Here is a 23,336-nt window from a genome sequence, read left to right as displayed (position 1 = left end):
GAAAACTTTGCTTCTGGAAAACCATTTCAAAACAGTCAGACTTCTGTAAATTGCATTTGTCTAAGACTGCTGTCCAGTTTGACTCCTTCTCTAGGTCCAAACACAATCCTGTCTCTCACAGTTCTTAGGCAAAATACGCCTTTATGACTCCTCTTCTTCTCTCACTTTCCAGGTATTGAATAAAAAAGGAACTTATATAAATATTGTAAGGTCAGAAAAGTGGTGTATCAAGAAAAGGGAAAGAGTGAAAGACTTTTATTACTTAAAAATGCCATCTCTAGTATTATTTGTCTGAACAAACAAGTTACTAGTTTGATCATTATTACCCTACACTGTTCTACACCCAACTGCAGTTGTCACAGTGGTAGGATTAAGGAACAATTGAAGACGCTGTCTCCTGAGAACATTCTCCAGTTTCTATTACCCTTCTTGAAATTTGGGTTCATTTTCTTTTGTGAAATACCTCTCTAATAAAGAGTATCATAATCATCAATTTGTTCAGTTGATATGCCTGCAGACATTTTCAGAAATCAGGCATACAGAATCACAAGGGTCCTTAGCACAAAAACCCTAAGCAAATGAAAGCCTCCCATACCACTTAAAATTTTAAAAACTTTAAAAATCAGAATTTCTTTGCTTACATAATGCAAGTTACCTAACTATTGCATTACTTGGTATTACAAGAACCTCTGCTTCAGGCAAGAAATCTGATATTCTTTCTTTTCTATCTATACTAAGTGTTATGAATTGCAAAACCACTTGTACTTTAAAACAAACATTTTTCTGTCTGGTTCTTCTTCTTCCATGTAAAAAACATATGCTGGAGCTCTAACAGATTCCTAACTGAAGTGTAAAACATAGAAGTGAGATTTGTTTGAAAGTCTCACTCCACCTAAACCAAAACAGATCTCAAATCTCAGTTCTTGTCTTTTACTGGAACATCAGCAAAAAAAATGGTGAAGAAAAAACCAGAATGACAGTAACTGAAATATTTCATAGACACACAAATTTAAGATACTAAATTTTGCAGCTATATTTAGGAAGAGGATCTTAGAGATCTTTTATCCTAAGAATGACCTTTATTTTTCCAACTAGCATTTTTTCCAACTAATTAATCTGATTAATTCTGGGAAATGTAACATCCAAAGGCATGGCACATGGCCTAACTGTGCGCAAGTAAGTAATTGCAGCAGGAATTCACTCTAGCAACTTACAGACACTTTGATTCAACAAGCAGCAGACAAATAGAAAGGAATGAGGATGGAGGGCACAGAAATACCTAACACAAGGACAGTGGCAGACAAACAGTAGAGCATATCTCTATCTCCCTCTTCACCAAACAGCATTTGTTTTCCCTAAAAGTAACACTGAAAGAAATACACAGACAAAAACATTCATCAAGAATCACCTGAATGCTCCGACTACGACATAACTCCATTTTATACATACAAAAGAGTACACATTTCACCCTTTCAAGAGATGTACTCTTCCTGTACATATTGAGTTCACTCAGCATGTCAGATTGGCTCAAAGGTAAAATATTATTCCACAGTGGTTCTTTAATAAAGTAATAGAAAACAGCACAAATTAGCCTTCAGACTGTACATGCATCTCTTGCCTGAACTCTCCTATTATCTGAACACAATGGAATTCAGAGGAAAAAAAACAAATAAAAAAAGATTGCTCTACCCATCTCTTGCACATAGTAGCAAAGCAGGAGGAACAGCAGGGGGAGAATATGCATCGTTGCTCTGAGAGAAAAGACTGCCATGATGTGTTAGGTGTGACACCCTAACTAGAACTGTCTACAACAAAATACAGAATATATACTATTTGCCAAATGCCATCATCTTAGCCAACTACTTGCCTACTTTGTTTACAAAATCACCCCTAGCATTCAAGTTTCTAAGGTCGTGGGAGACACCAAATACACATATGCTAGCCAAGTTGCTTCCTTAAAGCTGAAGACTGATTTTTCATTACTTCCTTTGAGGAAACACTCCCTGTAGAAATTCTTCCTTCTGTAGGAACTTAATGAAGTTTAAAAAAAATCAGTCAAAATGTAAGGTCACACTGTAGTGTCTCTTCTTGCAGTGCCAGTCATACACATGGGAAATGATTAGGTTAAAAATCACCTACTAGATGATGCAGGTTAGATGATCAAGATGAACACAAGTTAGAATGTACCAGCTTAATTATACAACTTGAACTATAATCCTTAAGAGTGAACTGTCTTGCCATGAAGCTGCTTTCATTATTCAGATTTCACCATCAGTCTCCCCCTGACTGGACACTGCTTGTCAGTAAGCACATAAATTGTAGGTAAAAACAGGTATATAGGCTTAAAAGCAAAAGCATTTAAGCTTATAAATTAAAATAACTAAATGTACTATAGCATATATATAGATGCATGATTTTTACTCCCTACTATTTATTTAATAACTAAGTAGGGAGAAAAATATGCATTCTTTATTTTGCCATAATTGTAACAGCACCCCACAACCGGGCTCCATTTTTTTCTCATTATATCCCCAGTAGCTCTACAATGTTCTTATACATTTCTAAGTTGTACCTTTCACCATAAGCATTAAAGTGAATTCCAAAGTGATAATTTTTGACTTCTGAAGTCATAATTTTCAGATTAAGCATGTTAATGTTTCTGGATTTGGACTACATAATTTCAATAAATTAATTCTGTGTTATTCAATCATCTTTCATAAAACTGCAGCAGAGAATGTAATTCTTCATATTTTATCAGCTTCATCTCTCTCTCCCATCTTTTAAACTAAAACATCATCATTAATTTTAAAAGACAAATTCACTAGAATACTGACACTTCGTTCAATGTATTTGATACAGAAACCTCAGTAAGCAATACAGATTCAAACAGGACTTTTTAAGAAGTTTCCTTACATCTGTTTTCACCATCATCTATGAAGAGTAAGATTTTATCATTATTGAAGGAGGAACTGAACTGCAATAGAAACCTCACCCGATGTCAGTAAGAGGTGGTTTGTCCCGGCCTCTCTTGTAGCACAGAAAAAGCTCAGGACTCTTTAGACTTCCATAGTTTAAGTTGGCTTGGAGGGCTGTAGGGGTGGCCTCAACACAGGTATATCCCTCTGGGACAGTTTCACCAGCTGATTTAATTATCACAGCAATGTCAGTAATTGGAGCCTTGGGACCAGTTGACTTTGTTTCATGTCGGTTGATTTCTTGGTCCAGGAGGGTTGATGTGTCTGTATCAGTGAGTCCTGCCACTACGAAATAGTCAGCCACTCGTGGACCTTTGTCTTCTATCATGGTTACGCCAATATTTCCTGGGTAAAAGAAAGAGAGAAATCAATCACTCTGCTTTCAAACTCAAACCCTTCTCTCAACAACTATGAGGATTTAGAAGTTTTGAAAAAAAATTTTGCAAATAGAAAAGTACAGAGTTATATACAGAGTTCATGAAAATTCTATGGAAACTGCAATCAAAACTGACTTTTGCTGCACAAAAAAGATACTGAAAGATATTGCAGGTAATTACATTTCAGTTCTAGCACCCCAACAGTAATGTTTTAGCACAAGGAAGTTTAAGTGAGATATAGGTTAACTCAAAGCTCTTAACACAGCAGCTACACAAAAAATTCTTTTGTGTTATCTATTAGACTGTCCAAGCCCTTCATGGGCTATACGTTGATGTATGTATCCCAGTCTAAAAGCATCCATATTTTCTGCCATTGCTGGTGAGCAATATGACCACAGAATCACATTGTCCTTTTTTTTTTTTGACAGAGAGAGAACAACTGCAAGTACAGGCTTACCAATTTGACTTCTGCATAATTCATCCATTTTGTTTTATAACATAGACCTAACAGTGCAGTCTTGAGACACTCAGCTGGCAACTCTAACATCTGGAAGTCATTTACAAAAATCACACATCCAAACCCACATTTCATCAGCTGATCAGAAAGTACACATCACTGCTCAGCTGCACATTCCAGATCTGGAAAGAGCTGTTCTCTCAACACCACTGATGTTCACTAAGCATATTAAGTTAAAGTTAATAGAAACATAAGTTTCTATTAGGAACAAACCTAGCTGACAGCCTATGCTCATGTACAACTTCAAGTACCAAATCCCATTAAATCTTTGATTTTCACAAGATGAGTAAGACATATTTAAACAGTAGCAGTCAAGCAATGAACCTGAATACATCTATATCTCTTCAGAAGCTAAGTATGACATTCTTCTAGATCTCCTTGTTTCCATCACTGGATTTCTGGGAATGCCATATAAAAAGCTAATGAGTAATGGAAGTCTGGTTCCATCTCTGAAAACAAGACTGCCACAGCTGCCAAGGTCCTACCTACCAAGGAGCAGTGGTTCATGGGTATGAACACCAAAATAATTAGTGCACCAATATTGAGAAGTTTATTGTATTCAGAATGCCCAAGTTTGGTAACTGCAGAAACACTGGCCTCGCTGAAAGAAAAGTGGCTTGGTGAAGGCAATATAATATTGTTCCCTGCAACCTGATTTATGCTCTTGTTCTTATCCTGCTCTTTTTTACTAACATTATATTCAAAAGGTACTTTTGATCTTCACAGCACACAAGACTTCTAAGACTTTTGATAATAAGGGTGCTTAATGCTCATCTAAGGCAAAAATCAGTTATCCATCCTGCATATTTACTAAGAAATTTGACCATAAGGTTATGCAAATTGTGCCCAATGCTATATGGCAGGCTACTGTAGCAGGAGACAAAAGTAAGGAGGGGAGGGGAAATAATAACTTCATGCAAATTAGTTGTACCTCTATATTCTGACTACAGTTTTTATTTTCTTACACTGAAATAACACCTTTAGAAATCCCTTCACACCTGAAAGGAGATGTACCAGCACCCTTTAAAATATTTTTCCATAATACTTTTTACACTGTCACTACAATGTTCTCTAAACACTTTGGCTAACAGCTTTGTAGGGCAATCCATATAGAGACAGAGGAGAGTTTGGCTCCCTTGCAAAGGAGAAGGCCAAGGGACAGTTATTTACATGACTGGATTTATGCCTAAAACATGTAGATGCCATATCAACAGGAACAATAAAAAGTTTATCCAATTTGTCAGGTCATCATTTCCTTGTTCTTCAAGTGCCTACATCTCCTGAAGAACACGGAAATTACCCCAGAGCCATAGCTACCTGTGAAGCTCCTACCACCCTTATGTATAAAACTTGCCTCAGTCTACTTTTACTGTCATAAAAAGCATGAAATCAGCAATAAAGTGCCTTACAGCTAAGCAAGTCAACAAGAAATGCAGGGGGAGCGGCCTCAACTTCATCTCTATAAACTGGTCTTCAGTTAAAAGGTCCCTTCTCACACTGCCACTGCTTGTTTACACCTTCGCTTCTGCCCGGAACTATAGTTTGTGCAACCACACAATGAACTGGAACAAGAAATTGCTCTGACTGAATGCTAACCTGGCAGAGACTTAGTGTTCAACCAGAGCAGTTCTCCAGCAATTGCCTGTGTCAGCACAAAAGCAGTAGCAGTATGACCCTTTTGGCAGCAGCACTGACTTACACTGGATTAATCATAAAACTGTGTAGTCTAAAATGTGTCAGTTTGCCTCTCAGATGCTTGGAATTGTTTGCAGAATCATAAAAATAAAGAAAGAAATAAAGAAATAAACCATCCACTCTCTGCTCCTCTTAAAAGAAAATACTAAACTAGAATATCTTGCAATCTGTAAAATACCAAATTACTGGGAAAAGCTGATAAAAACAGCAAAACAGTTGGCATCCTATCATTTGGTTTTCTTTGGTTTTTTTACCCAAAACCTTTTTTAAATGTTCCAGCCTGTTATTAACTGGGTCAAATTCACACAGCTCAGTATCAAGTTCTCTCAATACAACACTAAAATCATGGCCTACATTTACTTTTAGCACACACAGCAGGAAAAAAACCAAACAGTAACAATAACAGCATACGTCAAAAACCTCACAACAGTTTATACTTTTAATCACAGCTCAAGTTCCTGGAATTGCACTGTTATCCTCAAATATGCTTTAAAGGAAGAAGTTAGTTTTCCTGGGAAAACAGAGGAAAATTTAAAAGCACCTGAAAAAGTAAATACTAAGATTTGGAAAGTCAGAATGCACATTAAGAGAATCCATTGCTAAATTTTCATCAGTGGGGATCAATAAAACTGTAGAAGCTAGTTGCTAAGGAGGATACGTTTATATCTTGTGTACATTACACTTTTCTCTTAACCATGGCTATGTTTTACCTCATAGAAACTCTGTGTAATATGTGGCAGGCAAAAGTCAGAGTCACCAGACAATTCAGCTGAGATACTTGTCACAAAAGCTTTGTATGTCAGCACAACATTTAGTGAGTTTTTCAAAATGTTCCGAGTCTCTCAAAACAGTTCCTTTTCCACAAGGACAAGTAAGGTTTCAAATAAGCACTACAAGTCAGGTCTTCAGGAATCTGTTCTCCAGTTTCAAAAAGACTTAAAGAAACAGGATCACTCAAAAGAGACCTGAAAGTAATAGCTCTTAATTAAGCCATAGTGATCTTCACTAATGCAACAGTTTTAAAAACATAAATAGACAAAGAATTAGCAGACAGCCACCAATACAAGTAGAAACAGAAGAATTCACCAAGTCCAGGAATACTTTACCTTATGAACTGCAGGAAAAAAACCCCACAGGATTTGTAGGGAACAAAATGAATCCACTATTATTTTTGATTATTTTTGTGATGACTCACACAAGAACAAGTATGAACACTGCTCCTCTTAATAGACAGGCAAGCAAACATTCTTCTAAGAGCCCATCTATTCTAAGTTTTATCAAAGCAACTTCTCCCAAGAAGAACATCAAAAGCTACTGTCCTCCATCCTTTTTCTACGAGCACAGCTCTGTACATCACAAGACCAAGGAAAACCTCAACATTTAGGAAATATTGGGATTTCTATTTTAACAACCAATAGTGTGTTTCCTTGCAGGAAAAAACCTAAGTACAAAAACAATTCTAAAATTAAAAACTGCTTATCTTCAGGTTGGACAATGACAATGCAGAACATATTGGAAAAAAAGTCTACATAAAGTCCCATGAAATATCTTGGTTTTGAAGTCTACAAAGATACCTTATTTTAAGCTAAATAAACTGAAAATAAAAATTGGGAATTCCATTTTAAGAACATGAGTAATAATGTTCGAGGAATTGCAAAACCCAATGTCCACATGGACCCACAGAGGTTATGAAAAAACTATATAAGTGAAGTTTGTTTTCCAATTCATCCATAGTCCACAACAGGAAAGTTTGCTGTGAGCAGTTCAGGAACAAAATTATTTATTTATTTTTTGAATAAAGGCAAAAAAAGAAAAATGTATTCAGAATAAAAGATGCACTTTTAACTCACTACCCCCCTGCCATGTTCTTCTAAAAGGAATTCCCATGGGCAGTAATTAGTTTTGGAAATGGAAAAGAAAACCAAACAGCACACACCACACTTTAAGGCACTTAGTACATCTAGCCTAAAACAAGATTTGTGTAGCAAAAATATGCAGCACTGAAGAAAACATCTTTTCAGTGCTAAATGCCAGAAGCATGACAAAGTGTTCTATCCCACAGTTCACTTAAGTTTGGCTGCTTTAAGAATATAATAGTCTTTCTCACAATCAAAATGCAATTTTATAATTCTTCATAAAGTTCTAGCAAAAATATAGTTAAGTTGCTATTATCTTCACAAAGGTCACTGACCTTTCTTAAGGAGAGGTTTCATAGGGAAATTGCCTTGGTGAAAAGGATTCAATTTTTATAAAAATAATTCTTATAATTTTTGAAAAAAATTACTACATTAGAATTTGCTTCGATTCTTTACTAGTCTCTGAAGTTTTGGTCAAATTCTAAAAAGGTATTTATTGTCAAATTATTATCCTCTAAAATTAGGCTGGAAAGTCAGCTTAAGTCTACAAAAAAAAAGGCACAGTTAAATGTAGTTTTTGACAAGTGTCCTAAAGAAAAGGAAGCATAAGCTTTGCAAGACTGTGTACAGAAGCAACCAAGGGAAAGGGTTTGTTACACACACCAATCTGATAATTTGCATACAAATAATATAACACCTTCAACTTACAAGACGGTGGCATTCTTGGAAAACCATATGCATATACCCACTCCAGAGTAAGAATAATACCTGGATTCACATATAGCTGGTTTTAAGGCTTATATTCAGGCAAATCTTTGACTGCTGCTTATTCCTTTCAGCTCTTGGAAAGAAGGGTTGCAAATGCTGTTATCTCAATGCACAAAGCCAACAAAATAAACTTACATCTAGGTTGTACGTGGATATCAAGGGGTATTTTTTCAGTTCACTTCTAACTGGAGTGCTAACCTTATGTGCTCTCAAGAAAACTAGCAAAGGGCTTAAGGGGCCAACTAGCATTGCTTTACTCGGAAAAATCAAGTTGGTCTTTAAAGTCTTGTATTTCCACTTCACTAAGCACTCTACCTGAAAAGGTAGTAATATCTGTAAGTGATTAATGGCTAACACATGGCATTGCAATTTATTAAACTTGCATCTTCTTTCATGTACTGACATCACACACTAACTACTATGTGTGTGGAAACTACTACTTAAAAAGAACTTGCTGTGTGGAAGCCTGTAATATGCATACACAGATGACTGAAGAATTTAGAAAGATGAGTTCTTTCCTTCATAACTAGAAATATTTTCATAACCCGACTGCACAGGAAATGAGTTTTATTCCAGACCGAAGAATAACTTTGGCACTTTTTATTCACTGGGGTTGAAAAATCTATTTTGTCAACAGTCTCCACAGTTAGAATTTTAAGCAAGATAGATGTTAAAATTAACTCAGGACTTCTGTACAATTCTTTAATTTAGCAAGTGAATTATAATTGGCTATTGGCAATAAAGAAGTTTAAAAAATGTGCATGCACTATGCTCTGACATTTACTTTTTAAATGAACTGACCTAAATTCACTGAAAATTCACTGAATTTACTACATTAATTTGACAGAGAAAGACATTACTGGATAGATAGAAGACAGCACATTAGGAGGTCATCTGCAAGACTTGGAAAACTTACTGGCTGCCATCTGAGTAAGAGAGAAGCATTACTGTGTTTCTCAACCACTGCCCGAGGCAAAACTTTGTAGACAACACAATGATTACCACAGGGATCTCACTCCTCAATACAGAAATATAGCTTTGTGACCAAGTCTTCTCTATTATTTCCAATGAATTAATCAGAAAAGAAAAAGGGTATACAGATTCTGAAAATACAGAAACTTTCCCTGGAGTACTAAAGAAGGGAGATATATCACTCTTTATTTACACAGACCACTGTTTATCTTGTACTGAGATTAAAAAGCACTATTTGTGAAGGAATGGGAAGAACAATGTGTGTTCCCTTTGTATCTTCATCTATGCCAGCTAAATCTTTATTTTATAACAAAACAACCAGTGAAGAATTTATTTTATTCAGTGAATTTGGAAGCGTGCCTTAAAACACACAAAAAAAATTACATAGTATGCAGATACACCTCTGACAGGCACATTAAGAAACAAGAAAGAGATACTTCTTGAGATAAAACAGTATCAGCTTTCTGTTCAAGCTGAAAGGAGAAAAAAAATTAAAGAAGATTTGTAATTGCTTTTAAATACATGTTTGAAGAAGTTAAATCACTATCACACCCAGCAAAGAGATACAGCTGAGCTGCATTAAGCCTTCAGTTTGTCACTCTTTCTTCTGCACACATTTGAAATACCAGAATCACAAAATGATTTGCACTGGGAGCACAGTGACCTGATACATCATCTAGTTCCAATCTCCCTTGCCATGAGCAGGAGCACCTTCCATTAGACCAAGCTGCTCACAGCCCCATCCAAAGTGCCCTTGAACACCTCCAGGGATGTGGCATTGACAGTTCTAGATAGCCTGATTCTCTGGGCAAGCTGCAGCTCACCAGCCTCATTGTTTCCTATGTGCAATCTAAACGTCTCTCCCTTAAGTTTAAAATTTTTGTCCCTTAAGTTTAAATTCTTTAAAATTTATTCTGTGACCTACAGACCCTCTTAAAAAAGTCTCCATGTAGCATTTCACAGCAGTGGTAAAGACAACAGCATGAAAAAGCTGATGGCAAGAAACAGATGATGACAGACTATCAAAAAAGACCAATATTTGTAGAAGCAGCTGATCCTAAATCAGAACAATGAAGTTTTAACACCTAGGGTAAGAGAAAGTAGAACCTGAAGGCCTGAACTTAGCAAGTTTGATCAGCAGGGAGGATATTGACACTAAAAAGTTTTGCCTCTAGGACTGCTCATAAAAATCAAATCTAAGTACAAATGCTAAAGGGCTGTATTTCTGGATATAGTGGTTAGTATTAATACTATGAATTTGGTTTTTTGAAACTTCACATTAGTGAAACATGTCAACAATAGTGCTTCCTTTGGCTTTTCTTTTTTTACTCTTTCCTAGCTGTATTCCACAGCAACAGACAGAACACAGTGAAGGTGGTTCTCAATGTTAACTGTATTCAGTAAATCTGCATGGCTATTCTTATTCTAGTAGATTTCAACACCAGGAAGTTGATCGTTGAGTTCACTCTGAAAAGCAGCAAGGAATGCAACTATACCTGGCAATCAAAACTTTATCTACTGTTTTGCTTGGTGGGGTTTTTTCTATACACGAAATACAGTTACGATTCTAACACACTCACGTACCCACACAGGCTTAAATGTACACAGCAAGTGCAAACAGTCCCCACTATTACCATTTAACAACCAGAACGTACTGCAGCTGGCACTCCCGTTGGTTGTCTGTTCCGGCATATCTTTCACTGCTACTACTCAAATCACTGCGCTTGTCCATATCACACTCACTTTTAAGCAAACCCATTTCTACTCAGGTAAGTGTGCAATTCCAGCTTATTCATCTCATTTTCACAGCAGAAATCATACCTTGCATACGCATTACAGACAACCTAATATTGCGACAGAATGGAACATTATAAACTAGACTATCCCACAAAGTTAAGTGAGTTCAGGAGGAATTATTGAGCAAGGAAGTTATCAAACACTTAAAATGGCACTTGCAGCACACAGGGAAGTCACAGGGACATATCTATAGGTAAGTTCTCTGAAGCATATTTTACAATGTGTAAGAACATAGAGTGCATCCATACATACACACACATATATACAAACCTTAACAAAAGGCAAGGTAAGGCAACATTACTTCCAGCATACCATTAGGACTGAACAGGATTAAAATAGAAAAAAAAAGTAGCCCACAAATTATTAGCCAGTCAGTCAACAGCAAGAGAAAAAAATTATAAGAAATGTTTTTAAAGACCTTCTTTTTTAGATTGCATGATCAGATTATTATGAAAACTGTTAAACGAAGTAACAGTTACAGTCACTTGACTAAATTACATGAGAATTAGAAAAATCAGAATTGCAAAAATAACTTCAGAGATGAACTGCCCTCCTGCCTGTCTTAACACAACCAACTGTGGAACAGGAATGGCTGGATATCACCTGCATTTCTGTCTGAACATGCAAAAAAATTGCATATTTGCAAATATGCAAATACAGGACCATTCCTTCCTAGCAGTTCTCAAGTAAACATTGGAGAATATTGTAATTGCACAACTGAAATATATTACAATCTACATGGTGATTATCTCACAGAGGCCTCTAACACTGGAAAAATAAACAAAAGGACAAGGTGAAAGATAAAAAAACCTGCAAATTACATTTTGATGAAGCATTCCTACAGGATGACTTAGGACTGAGTTAATTGAACTTCAACCAGAAAATAACCTGTATCAAGGTCTGGTACTGAAAATAATCCAGACTAGCTTTTTGCACCAGATAGCTAAATTGTCGCAAATTTGATCATATGCAAAGAAAAAAAAATGTTGACTCTGCAGTTGCTTTTTGTGTACCAGATTGTTTTCTGAATACATATGAACACAAAAACCAGGCACAAAAAGCATGCAACCAGACTTGATGGTAAAGTTTTCAAAAGCACTCCAAACTGATCAGGCCACTACAGTAGGAAGTATCACAGCGCAAATCACGTCAGGTAAGCAACTCCCATGGAAGCAAAGCCACCAATCCTGGAAAAAATCTGATGACACAGCAGAATCTTTATCCCTCCACCTGTACAGAAAACAGTTCTCAGAGCAGCAGAGTTCTTCAGACTGTGAATGTTTGAGAACGAAATCACTTCTGCATTAAGCTTTTGGTATGTCAAACATATTTAATACAGTTAATACAGAAAAAACCTGTATGATATAAATTGATTAAATAAATAAATCTTATCATCAAATTACCATGGTTAGAACCCAAACACCAAAGCCTAGAACACGACAGGTGAGAAATGCAAAGATGTTTTTCACACTTTACCTGTTACTCCTACAAAAGAAAACAATTGATTTTAAAAACCCGGACAGGTATTTGGTGTCTCTTTTTGGCAATTTGTTACAACTTTCATGAGAGCCTCTAAAAAATACACCATTCATATAATGGGAAACAGGTGTCTGTGCTCTTCCAATGTAGACTTCCTTTCCAATTTGCTTGGAGATGATGCAAAAGTGTACATCACAGAAAGAGGTGGAGATGAAATAAACTGACTGTGCAATTTCAGTATTGTAAGAAGTGCTAATGACATAGCAATAAATATCTAGTTTTCTCAATCATATACAGTTTGCCACTTATGCATCAATTTTGTTACTGAGAAGTCTTACGGTTTTTCAGACATGTTTTACAAAAAGTGGAGAGCACTTTGGCCTTAAACAAAAGATATTATTGATCTCCATTACCTTGAAATGTCTTTGCATTTGTTTCTTGTCCTGTATGCAAAGATTATCAAAGGAAGCGAGGAAACTAGCCACAATTTTTCAGGTTTATAATAAAAAAATAAAATTAGATAGAAAAGCAATCTACTAACAAGTTAAGGTTCTGTCTTAAGAAGTAGAACTGTGCTTTTAGTCTGATTTTTTTCTGATTGCCAGCAAAATCAGTTACCACTCCTACAAAATAGTGGGGCAATGACACGATGATATAAATGCCTGCAACAAACATGGCAAAGCTTTCAGAAGCAAAGTTTTGTGATAGCAAGTTGAATAGCTACTCATGAATTAAAAATGGCTGAAAATATCATTAAGTTAATGGACACTGTAATCCAGGACACTCAGAGGTCTGAAAATTTGTGACTCAGAAAAAATCTAAGTTGAAGGGAAAAAAAACCAAAACCAGCAACCAAAAACCAAAGCAAATAAAAAAATCCCCAAAAACCCCACACAAAACCAAACCAAACAAACAAACAGATAAAAAAGGCCACCAAGAAAACAAAACCAAACCAAAAAAATCCCCTAAATCTAAGAAACACCCAATCTACTCCAGACCATGCAGGCTACTTCGACCATATTAATATTCAAGAGTTTAATTTTTCCTATTGAACAGTAATTTCAAGTTGTCCAATGGTATAAAATTTGGAGGACTAACAGATATGTGAGGCCAAAACTCAAATTCTGAATTGACCTAAACAGTCTTGAGAAGCAGCTGAAACCAATGAAGGCAAGTTTGGTACCAACAAAGTAAGTTCTATTGCCAAGGACAGAAAACAGAAAAGGAAAAGATATGAGACAGAAGGAATGATAATCAGCAAGCAGTCCAGCTACACTCATTTAATAAACCAGTTTAATCTTGTTTCATCATTGTTGTACCCAAAGTGTTCTTTCACATAACAGAGGATGGCAACTACTCCAAAGACTGCAAAGAAAATAGCTCAAAAGAGAAAATTTAACAACATTAATAATAACAACAACATAGTTCTCAGAGCAAGAAAAGTACTTTATAAAATGCACTTACTGCCCCAGTGGAAAGCTTTAAAGGTTAGCCATGCTCAGTATTATGTAATCAGTGAAACATCTGCTGCCCTGGAAACATTCTTTGTTAGAGAACTCTTTCTGTAATTGGAAACTCCTTTGGAAAAAAGCCAAATATAGTAGCCTGAAACAAAACAAAACAGCAAAGAAAAAAGTCAAGAGACAAAAAGTCCAGTGGTTAAATTTCTTCTGGGAGCCCAAATCTCCAAGATTGCTTTCTGTAGTTATTTTGGTGCCTTTTTTTGGTTGGGGTGACTGGGAACTAGGATTTGGTTTTCAGAGGACAAAGGAGAGAAGAAAGAATGTTGCTTCAAATTCACCTGAGAGGTTACTCCAAGTAAGCGGTAAGAATCAGAGATATTCTCTTTCTTATTGCTCTCTCTACTAAGCATTAAAATAGTTAAGAATTAATATTGAAATTACTTTGCCAGAATCTCCACAAACAGAGATTTGACAGATGATAGAATCATGGTTTGACTAGACTTCTGCTAGCCATCTACAATACAATCAGCCACATGTCACTTGAAATCATCGTCTAAGGGCTCTACAAAACCAGAGTGAAAAACCCACTCACTGGTTTTGAAGAACACAATTTTCCTCATTTTTATTTTTTGGTAAAAAAGACCACACCACTGCAGGAAGGCATCTTTCCTCTCTGTAGGTCTCTTCATTAACAGCTTCACCACACCAAACACAGGCTGCGTCATCGATACGTTCAGAGCCCCGCAGCCTATCCCCACCCCACTAAACTCTTCTTGTGCCTATCAAGAGGTATGATTTCCATTTCTGGTTGGCCTATGATAACCAGCCTCAAACCACTTGGCTTCAGCATTTTCATTCTTCCTCAGCTGCTTTTCAAGCTTGGTGGGAGCTTATTAACACTTCAGAAGTCTGTCTTTTAATCCTCTTGCCAACTCCCCATTAAGAAACTCTCATTTGCCAAGATGTCTTAAAATTAAGTCCAAACCACACACTTGACAGCAGCCAGAATATTCTTTTGAATATGCTTTTGGTCTTAAGCTGCAGCAGTGTGCTACTTATACAGACATATGTGCAATAAATATTTTCCTCAAACATGAAGAAAAGCTATCAAGGGTAGCAAGCTGGAGATTCTCTGTTATGAAGTCCTAACACATACCAGACATGATAAATGTGAAGTCTGACATTACACCTATTTCGAGCCTTCTTTTAATATCATCATATGATACTCAAAATACCAATACTGTACTACTCAACACACTGTGGAATTCTCAGACAAAACAGTTACAGGGACTTTGATTTTCTAGGATAAGCTATACAGATTTTAGGCAGTAGAAGAAGTCAAATCATTATCAAGAGCACGCCGTTAATTTCTGTCATAATTTAACACATGCCCTTGTCTTTATATTTAAATAATTCTTCACACCTGTTTTTATGTTTTTGTGGGTTTTTTACTGTTTTGGCACACAATATATTTCTGACTTTAGTAACTGATTTAGTTATATGTTTAAAATAAAAACCCCTGTTTTCCTAAAGTGGGTTATGACTATCATGAATACAATTTGCAACTGTTAACATTTCTATTTCCAATTTAACCATTTAGGAATGAATTAATTTTATTTACTTATAGAAATGATCTCACACTTTTCCAAATTTCTTTGAAATCCCATTATTTGATCCCACACAACTTACAGAACAGCACAGTCCCAATGCTCATTTGCTGTAGCATGCACAAAAATTTTGAGACACCATACATTTCTCTGCACACAGCGGAGTGGAATTCACAATTTCCTCCTTTGCAAAAAAACCAAAACAAAAAAACCCGAAACAACAAAAAAAACCCCAAAACAACAAAACCACCAAAACAAACCCCTCAAACCCTCCCCTGCCAAACCAAAACACAAACAAAAACCAACCAACCAAAACCACCAAAAAACCAGACACCTATCCCAGCCTTCACAATGTGCTTCCAAGTATTGAGCAGTGGAATGTTCTCATTTTCCTTCAGTGATACTGCTCCACTGTATGCTTTACCATACTGCTGGCTCTTGGAAGGGACAGGTGGGATGACAGTTGTGAAGTCAGAGGATTTATCTCAGAGATGGGCTACCATCATTTTAGTCCCTGCTCAAAAGAGAGAGCACAAGCCTGTCCTCTGTGATAGCTTTAATCTTTTACACTCTTTGTTTTAACCTCTGCCAGGTCTAGGGCAGTATCAATGCTCCACATAGACAAGGGGAGTGGGAATATAAATGGAGTGACATTAGTTTTACACTTAACAATCTGGAGAACTGAAATGCAAAGTAGTTCATCTGAGACATTCGAACCAGAAAGCATGCTTGTTAATGGTGAGAATTTTAAAAAGGAACAACAGACAATTAGACACTTGAGGATCAAAGCAGTTTCCCTCCTCAGATCTGTGAATCATCTGGCTACTAATATAACTAGAAAAACAGTTCAAAATTAGAGGAGTGACTGAGTAAATTAGATCTTTTATTCCTAGCAGAATCAGCTGGATTAAAAAGCCTAAGAAGAAGAGGTTTTGAGATGTATAGTGCATACATGGTACATCTGAATCTCACAGAAGAAAAGAGAAACTCTGTAAATGTCTTTGAACAGGAATTGTTCTGCTTTCTTTAAAATAAACTGAAACGTCACATTAGACACTACGTTCACAGTGAATGAGTCATCATAGTCCAAAAGAACTTCAGGCATTTACATATAATTATCTTACGAGTAGATTTCTACAAACAAAGTTCAAAGCAAAAATGCAGCAAAGTCTATGTATCAGAGTTTGAAATGCCTCTTAAGAAAGCATGGGTTTCTTTTAAGAAAGTTTGTGTACCATGCTTTTTTTCAAAGGTGAACTTGCTATTTCATCTACCCAAACCTGAACTACATGCTTCTCCCTTTACTGTGTGTTAGGTACATCTGGTTTATTCCTAGAATCGTACTAGCATAGCCAGAAGTCCACAAAAGAATTCTGTCCTTCAGAGTCACACAAGTATTCCGATATAAGCCCCTGTGAAAGTACGCCACCACTAGCAAAACGAATTTTTGGCTTGCAAAATCAGTTTTACTTATGGCTTGAGATTTTCTTACACCAGTACAGCATATTTTGTTAACTAGTATTGGAAAACTTTAGTGGCATGTCTACACTTTAACCACAAACAAAATGAACAGTCTTGTATGGGGAGAATTACTACTTACTTATTTACCACTAAGACATAACAAAAAATGAAAAGAAAAAAAGCTAAGGAAGGATGTATCCCCAAGGTTAAGCACGAATTTAAGGCCAGAAAAAATTAAAGTCTTTCACTGATGATTCTAACTGCAAGAATTCACCCTGAATCAAATAAACATTGTAGGGGAGACATACACTTGCTTTTTCTGGTTTCAGCAAAACTTTGAGGAAATAGTAACACATTTATGCAGTTACAAAGTTTTATCTTTCATGTCCTGCTAACCTTTGAATATTCAGAACTGAAAACAAACCTGGATATGACCTGTAAGAGACAAACTGCTCCCAGGCACTAACAAGCCACATCACAGTGGTTTCATTACTTTGCAACCTTATAATAAAAGCACTTGTACTCTTCCTCCTCCTGCCAAATCCAAATTCTACTCTTAAATGGATGTGGTAGTTGTTCAGAAAACTAAACTTCATGGGGTTAGCCTTCCCATATTCCTTCTGCAGGAACTGGAAGAGGAGCTTCAGCTAGTAATTGAGGGCACCTAAAGTTAGGCTTTCATTGTGAATTACTCCCTAAAAAGAAGGTGGTAGATAACAGAGGAAGAAGAAAGCCTAGAAACTTGAGTCTCCCTGGGCTAAAATTAACTTCTGTCAATAGTGTTCTTCAGTCACATCTTTGGCAGCTTTAGCACCCTAACAGGTATAAGACAAATGTTTTACAGATATTGAATATTTTTCAAGTTATCCATCTTCTTGAAAGCATTTCCTCTGGCAAAGACACAGCTTATTTTTCAGGATTTGTTTCAAGGAAACCCACAAAAGGTATTATCTATGCTGTGAAAAAATACACCTTGGTATACTTAAGCTCATGTTACCTGAAAATATGACAATTTTCTGCCACCTCCAGCTAGATACCCAGAATTTTGTATTCTCACTAGGCTCATTAATTACTTAAAGTGCTTTTATGAAATTTCATGCTCAGCTGTGAAAGCACAGGTACAAATGACTCTGTAGTGTAGGCAAGCTGCTGCTGCTACTTCCAAGGATGGCTGACTGATCAGCTGTTGAGAACTGGCCACACCAGTTTCCATATTTTGAAACAGTCTCTTTTGATGATTAGAGTAACTAAATGAATAACCTATTGCTGTGACTCAGTATTTTACTTTTTATTTCCTTTCTATAACCTTCTCTTAGACCAAGATGGATATCCTGCAGGAGATTCAAGGCTTAACTATACAACTACAGGTGCCTTGAATTCTTGAATTTTCTGAAACATTAATTAAGTCCTTGAACTTCTTTTTCTTCATATGCTGCTCATAGAGAACACAGCTAGAGAGCAGCTACCTTTCTCCCAACTTCAACCATGTTTTTATCCCTTCCAGAAGCAGAAAAATATACACATTATGTAGACAAAGCAGGAGGATATTTTAATCACAAAACTTCTATCTATGTCAGATTTCTTATCTGGTTGAGAGCACAGCTTCTTCCCCAGAGAACAGACAGAGGGCTGGAGCCATGTTATGTGACACCAGGAACAGCAGCACTGGGTTGCTCAACAGGGAAGAAAAAAAATGTCTTGCTTTCAGTAGTCAACTCCTCTACATTACAAAGATGTGCAAAAGCAAAGAGCAGCACTGAAGAATGCATCAGGAGAGAGACTTCAGCTTATGCATTACTGATCAAAGGCTGAAATTAATTATAAAGACAAAAACTATCACTGAAATGAGCTGGGTCTGAGAAAAATCAAGAACATCAGGGGTTTTGCCTGTTTGGTAAAAAATGGTTAGATTTTGTGGTATACCTGCCCTTTGTTCACAACTGGATAACACTTCCATTTCAAGATGATGAAAGCTTCTATGCCTTTGGACACTTGTAATTGCAAACTCAGCTTTTGCATCTAGAAGTGAATAACTTAATTTGCACATCAATCCTTGATTTACACTATTTTTAATATCTTTTAGGCAGAGGAACACAGGCTCTTGGTTTTTGCTTGAAAAGCATCAAGTCTCTTTAGAGACTTTTTGAGAATAAAGGAAAGGAACTAAAGTGTCACTAAATGCAAAGATGAAAGCAGAGTAAGGAAAAACTGGCCCACTGCATTTAACCGAAACAAAGCAAATGGAATGTTTAATGACATGCAAGCCAACATTCAGCAAGAAACTGTGGGTACATTTTTACTGTTCTTTTGATCAACAACTCTGAGATGCTGCTAAAAAAAGAAAAAAACATAGAAAACAGTTGTATGATTAAACTGAGACCATAATCATAATCTTAGTCATTCTGAAAACTCTTTTCAAGTTTCTTGCCTGCCAAAGCAAACAGTAAACATCAGGACTACATTCATACCCTCAAAAAAGCCTGCAGGCAGAAAGAAAGAGCTAAAGTGAGATACTAACCAAGACAAAACTTTCTGCTCAAACAGGACTACATTCATACCCTCAAAAAGCCTGTAAGCAGAAAGAATGTTTTGTCTTGGTTAGTATCTCACTTTAAACCTTTTTGCTCAAACAGAGCTTGGAATGCAGAGCACAGCGAATTTGTACTCCTAAAATTCTAGAATAAGTAAATCTACAGGCTCACATTTTGTGACAGATGCACAAGAATTAAATGAACATGAAACAGTAACAGTGCACCAGAAACTATGTTTCACTCCAGAAACTGTCTTGAACTAAGTCACTTTGCTTCTAAGACCAGAGAACTGTGAACCTTTATCTACACAAATTTGCAGAATGAAACACTCTCATTATCATTACAGGGGTGTAGCATTTCCAGCACTACCTTTTTATCAGATGGGAAAGAAGAAGCGTCATATTTCTGTACAACCATGGGCAACAACTTTAAAAGAGGGATTATTTTTGTAGCAAACCAGAAATTCCAAAGCAGATAAAAAACCCTAAAACATTCAGTTTACTGTTTGAAGCACTACAGGAGGGAAACAGGTCTCTTGATGCAACTGCAGCAAACTGATTTTCATTTTCAATAGGCAGTATGGACAACTATCAGGCAAGTCACATGGGAAACAACTTAGTAAGCATGACTACGACCCTCAAGAGCTATTTTACATGTCACCTATGCCAAGATCTCCAGTACTCTGAATATCATCCACAAAAGCAGCATGCTGAAGGTGGGCAATCCTTGCCTTGGACTGACTAGCATGCAGAGGAAAAAAAAGATAGCCTTCAATAGTGCAAGCAGCCATTAGACAAATAGATCTGATTTAGAGGTTGCAGGCACTTTTTGTTGTTATTTCAGTCAGAAGGCCATGAAACCAGTAAGAAGGCCACCAAACATGCTAGCTTTTATGCCCACTGCTCTATACCTACAGGTCCATGGAAATTTATCTGAAAGCTTAACAGTAAGATGTAACAGTCAAAATACTATCTTCCCTTCTTCTTACAACTTTTTCAATATATCTTTTCTACCAAATTCTACTGAGGCTTTTCTCCCACTGTATTTTTAAGCAAACCCAGATGGCATGTCAAGATGAACACTTGAACATATTTTTCCTTAAGCATATCAAGACTGAATTCCAAAATCAATTCTCCACTGGTCAAACACAGACCTAAAGAAGAACTAAGTTAAAAAGATACCACTTCTAGAACTGTATTTCAATAATAAGTAGCATTATCACTCCAAATGAGAATTAAATATATGTTGAGTCAGGGGAATGCTATACAGACCAACATTTAATATTCCAATTTTGTTCAAGCTGTTTTTTTGTTTTTAATGAAAGCCATGTAAAGGTTGATGAGAAAGAAATCAAATAAGAAAACAGATATGTAACACATGGTCCAAAAAGATGTCATTACTTTACTTTGGGCTATGGAGGGACCAGTCTTAACCAAAGAATAAACAGCCAGATGTAACATTATACTTATCCATAAGTATTTATGAAAATGCCCATCTTAACTTGTAAGATTTCTTTTTTTTAAAGATACAAACATTGAGATTTTAGCAGTAATTGGTGTCAAGTTGCACTAGTAACTGTTTTAACACAGAAGACAGAACTCATGTAGGCAGGCTAATATTTATATTTCTGGTTTCTACTAAACTTCATTGCACTGCTCAAGACAGACATGCACTACTAGAATTTCATATCCACTGGAATGGTAAAAAGCAGCGCATCAGCCAATTCTTAAAAAAAATTGAAAAATCTTAAAAACCACTCACAGTCACATTTATAATATAAACATTCACAAACTATCTAACAGTTATGTTTTTTAGGTATCCTTTGTGGAAAGGATTTGAAACATATATGCTAGTATGGCTGGTTAGCAGTCTGGTTAATCACTTACATCTGGTCATGACTGCTTTTCAAAAAAAAATACAAATAAAAATATTTAGTTTTCCAAACTGACATGAAGTAGTTTGCATTCCATCATTATTTTTTCCCACAAAAACAAAACATATACTGCACTAACTCCTAACATGCCATTTTAAAAAGAGTGATGTAAAAACTTTTTCTAACTTTGTGTTTGGTCCACACAAAGAAACAGCCAACAAAACTAACAACAAATCTCTTTTTATTAACATGTCCATGTGCAGGTTCAAATTTACCTAAACTTTAAACTCCTATGAAGTTTAAAAACTTTATAGTAAGCCAATAAAATATTACAGAAGTCAGACTAAAACAACTTAGAGGGGGAAAAAAAAAGAAAAAAGAGTCAAATGAAATGTCCTGTTTGTTGCTTGTCCTGCTCTCATGCAGGTATAAAAGGTTAGCCAGAGGCATTGTTTGACAGCAGCACAACAGTCCATGTCTGCAACGAGTTTGATCTCATCAAGAGGATTTAACAGCGTTAAAAAGATTGGTACAGAATTGACATTAAGTTTAGAATTAATATAATGTTGTTCAGTTTTTCCATCCATTCTGAGACTGCAAAACCAACACTTTCGAGGACTGTGTTTGGCATTAACAGCACATTTAATCAGCTTACATCATATTTAAACCATCTGTGAATATTTTTTCATTATTTATCACACGAAAGCCCTAGCATATCACCAGATCTTTCCGCTCCATAGCCTATATGGCTGTGCAGCAAAGATATTCTCAGGTGATAATACAGATTGATTAAAAGTTATGCATTTAGCTTTTCCTTGTTCTCACATCTTCAGTACTTTAAGTTTCTCACGCATACGACCAGCTTCCAAAATACCAGTGTGACCTAGTCAGGAGGACTCCTGATATCCTAACAGCCTTCCAACAGCCGGTGACGATCTCCAGTTCGGCACAGAGCACCGCAAGGGTTAAACTCGCTGACGCGGGAGCTTAGGGGAGGAGCCGGGGCATGGAAAGGGAGAGGAAAATGGAGAAATATAGGGGGGAGCTGCCCCGGGACTCACCTGCAGCGCCTGCCACCTGCGCCGCTGGAGAGCCCCGCGCTCCCAGGGCTGCGCCCGACGGGAGCAGGGAAAGTAACAATTATCATGGTAATAATTATAGTGAAAAAGTCCAGAAAGCGCCTCCGCCCTCCCGGCCGCGCAGAGCAGGTTAAGGACGAGCCCCGGCGCAGAAGCTCTGCCGGGGCAGGTCAGGGCAGGAGCCCTTCCCAGGGACCGAGTAGGCGCGGGGGAGCACCCCGAACCACCCTGCCTGTCCGGCGAGGAGGAGAGTTTCCTCCGGACACATTCCAGGGGAAGGAAGGGGCCGAGCAGCCGGGGCTAGGAGAGGGGCTCCCCCGCCGGGCGCTGCGCCCCGAGGCGGGAGCGGGCGCCGGACCCGGCGGCTCGCCCGCCTCCCCCCGCTCCCGCCTGTCAGGCCGCCTCCTCTCCTCTCTTCTCCTTTCCTCTCCTCCCCGCCCTCCCTGCCTGCCGCGGCCGCTCACCTGCCGCCGGCCCCTGCCCCTCGAGCGCGCCGCCGGCCGCGCCGCCCCCGCCCCGCCGCTTCGCCCCGCGCCCGCCGCTGCCTCAGGAGCCGCCGCACCCGTCACTGCTCCCGTTTGGGGAGGAAGCGGCCACCATGTTACTTTCTCCCCCTCCAACGCCTACAGGCGGGTCCAGGGCCCGCCCCGAAAGGAGGCGGTGGCGGCGGGGCTGGGAGCGGCGCTGCGGCGGCCAGGGGGCGCCGGCGGCAGCGGCCGGAGGCCGGGGCTGGGCCCGCGGCGCGGGCACCTGCGACGGGCACCCCGAGGAGCCGGCCCCGTGCGCCCGGGCACCCCGAGGAGCCGGCCCCGTCCCCTCGGGCACCCCGAGGAGCCGCCCCCGTCCGCTCGGGCACCCCGAGGAGCCGGCCCCGGGCACCCCGGGG

At 37.9% G+C, this 23,336-nt stretch overlaps 1 protein-coding gene across 1 annotated transcript in view; it reads right to left on the bottom strand.

The window, feature by feature from the left end:
• The window catches only part of DENND4C (DENN domain containing 4C), a 70,442-nt gene extending 47,389 nt beyond the window's left edge, over positions 1-23,053 (bottom strand). Inside the window, exons 1-2 of the mRNA XM_084225863.1 lie at positions 22,915-23,053; positions 2,993-3,320 (exon numbers count right to left, since the gene is read on the bottom strand). Coding sequence (XP_084081989.1) covers positions 2,993-3,303 — 311 coding nt within the window. The 5' untranslated portion in view covers positions 3,304-3,320; positions 22,915-23,053. The remainder of the gene's footprint in view (positions 1-2,992; positions 3,321-22,914) is intronic.
• Between the last annotated feature and the right edge of the window lie 283 nt (positions 23,054-23,336).

The sequence above is a fragment of the Fringilla coelebs genome (genome assembly GCF_963513975.1).
Source record: "Fringilla coelebs genome assembly, chromosome: Z".
Lineage (NCBI taxonomy): Eukaryota > Metazoa > Chordata > Aves > Passeriformes > Fringillidae > Fringilla > Fringilla coelebs.
The sequence above is the reverse complement of the archived record's forward strand: the minus strand, read 5'-3'. Positions and strand labels throughout refer to the sequence as shown.